General features: G+C 61.4%; 1 protein-coding gene across 1 annotated transcript; it reads left to right on the forward strand.

The window, feature by feature from the left end:
* Positions 1-377: 377 nt before the first annotated feature.
* Positions 378-1,089, forward strand: LOC119002131 (sodium-dependent noradrenaline transporter-like; the record flags this gene model as incomplete). Its single annotated transcript, XM_037067800.1, has 2 exons — positions 378-443; positions 867-1,089. Coding segments are annotated over exons 1-2 (289 nt in total), but the record flags the coding sequence as incomplete, so codon positions are not given.
* Between the last annotated feature and the right edge of the window lie 293 nt (positions 1,090-1,382).

Raw genomic sequence — 1,382 nt, forward strand, 5'->3', positions numbered from 1 at the left:
CAGACCGAAGTCAGACAAAGCCTGGCCTCCAAGGCCTCATGGTTGAGGAGCGCAACCAGAGGGGAAGCCAGGCTTTGGAGTCAGGCTGGCCTGGCCTTGTGACCTGGGGCAAGACCCGTCCCCTCCCCGAACCTGTCTCCCTCTGGAAGGTGAACGAGAGTGGCCCGATGGTGGCACTCGTGAGTGTGTCCTCTCCATTGCTCTGCCCCAGCCAAGGGCCCGACCCCAGGAGTAAGTGCTGGGGTGTCCCGTCTAGCCTCTCTGCTCAGCTCTCTCTTCGGAGCCCTGCAGGGTTGCAGTGACAGAGCTGTGTATGTGTGTGTGTGTGAGCGAGCACGCACACAGGGGTGGACAGATTCAGCGATGACATCCAGTGGATGGGGTTCAAGCCAGGCCTGTACTGGAGACTCTACTGGAAGTTCATCAGCCCTGCCTTCCTCCTGGTGCGTGCTGTGGGTGGGGGCTGGGGGGGCCTCGGCTCCAATGGGCTGCGTCCGGGGTGGGGGCGGGGGCCGATTTGCTTCTTAGGGGAGGCGACTCTGGGGTGCAGAGTCCTGGCCACTTGGAGGGGACATGGGGCCAATCAGGCCTGTCGCCCGGGCAGTGGACTTCCACACCAGCTGGGTCTGTAGCCTGGGCCAGGTCCCCGGGCGGCTGTGGGCCACCAGTTCCAAAGTCACCTCTCCATTCTTTTCTTTTCTCATTCCCTGTGTCTTTGTCTCCCTCTGGTTACCATTTGCTTCTTCAATTCTTTCTCTGTTTCTTTCTCCATTTTCTCCACCCCTGCAATCCCCCTCATCCGCCCCATTCCTCAGCCCCTGCCCTGCCCTCCCTCCTTCCTGTGTCTGCCCCGCCCCGCGCCCCAGTTTGTGGTGGTGGTGAGCATCAGCAACTTCAAGCAGCTCGCCTATGACGACTACGTCTTCCCGCTCTGGGCCAACTGGGTGGGCTGGGGCGTCCCACTCTCCTCCATGACGCTGGTGCCCGCCTACGTCGCCTACCAGTTCCTGAGCACTCAAGGCTCCCTGTGGGAGGTGAGCTCGGCCCAGGGGGAGCGCTGGGGGCAGTCTGGGAGGGGACACTGCCAGGGTGAGAGGGGAGATGGGACAGGGACCCCAGGCTCAGACAGACACACCGTGAGCCTCAGTTCCCACACTTGTAACCTGGGGACAATCCCGCAGACCTTGAAGGAAAAGAGAGTGCTGGCTTGGTGCCGGGCACGTGGCAGATATTCAACACGCGTTCCCAGCTACTGTGTCCCGTGTCACGAGCACTGTGACAGGCATGCACCCACTGCCCCTGGCTGTTAAAGGGCCCCGTCTCTTAGGAATGGTGGTGAAGGTCCTTGTTGGGAACAAGAAAAATAGTCTCAGCCCCAAGGA

Source organism: Sturnira hondurensis, unplaced genomic scaffold, assembly GCF_014824575.4.
Source record: "Sturnira hondurensis isolate 20B ecotype Veracruz unplaced genomic scaffold, ASM1482457v3 Scaffold0017427, whole genome shotgun sequence".
Classification (NCBI taxonomy): Eukaryota; Metazoa; Chordata; class Mammalia; order Chiroptera; family Phyllostomidae; genus Sturnira; species Sturnira hondurensis.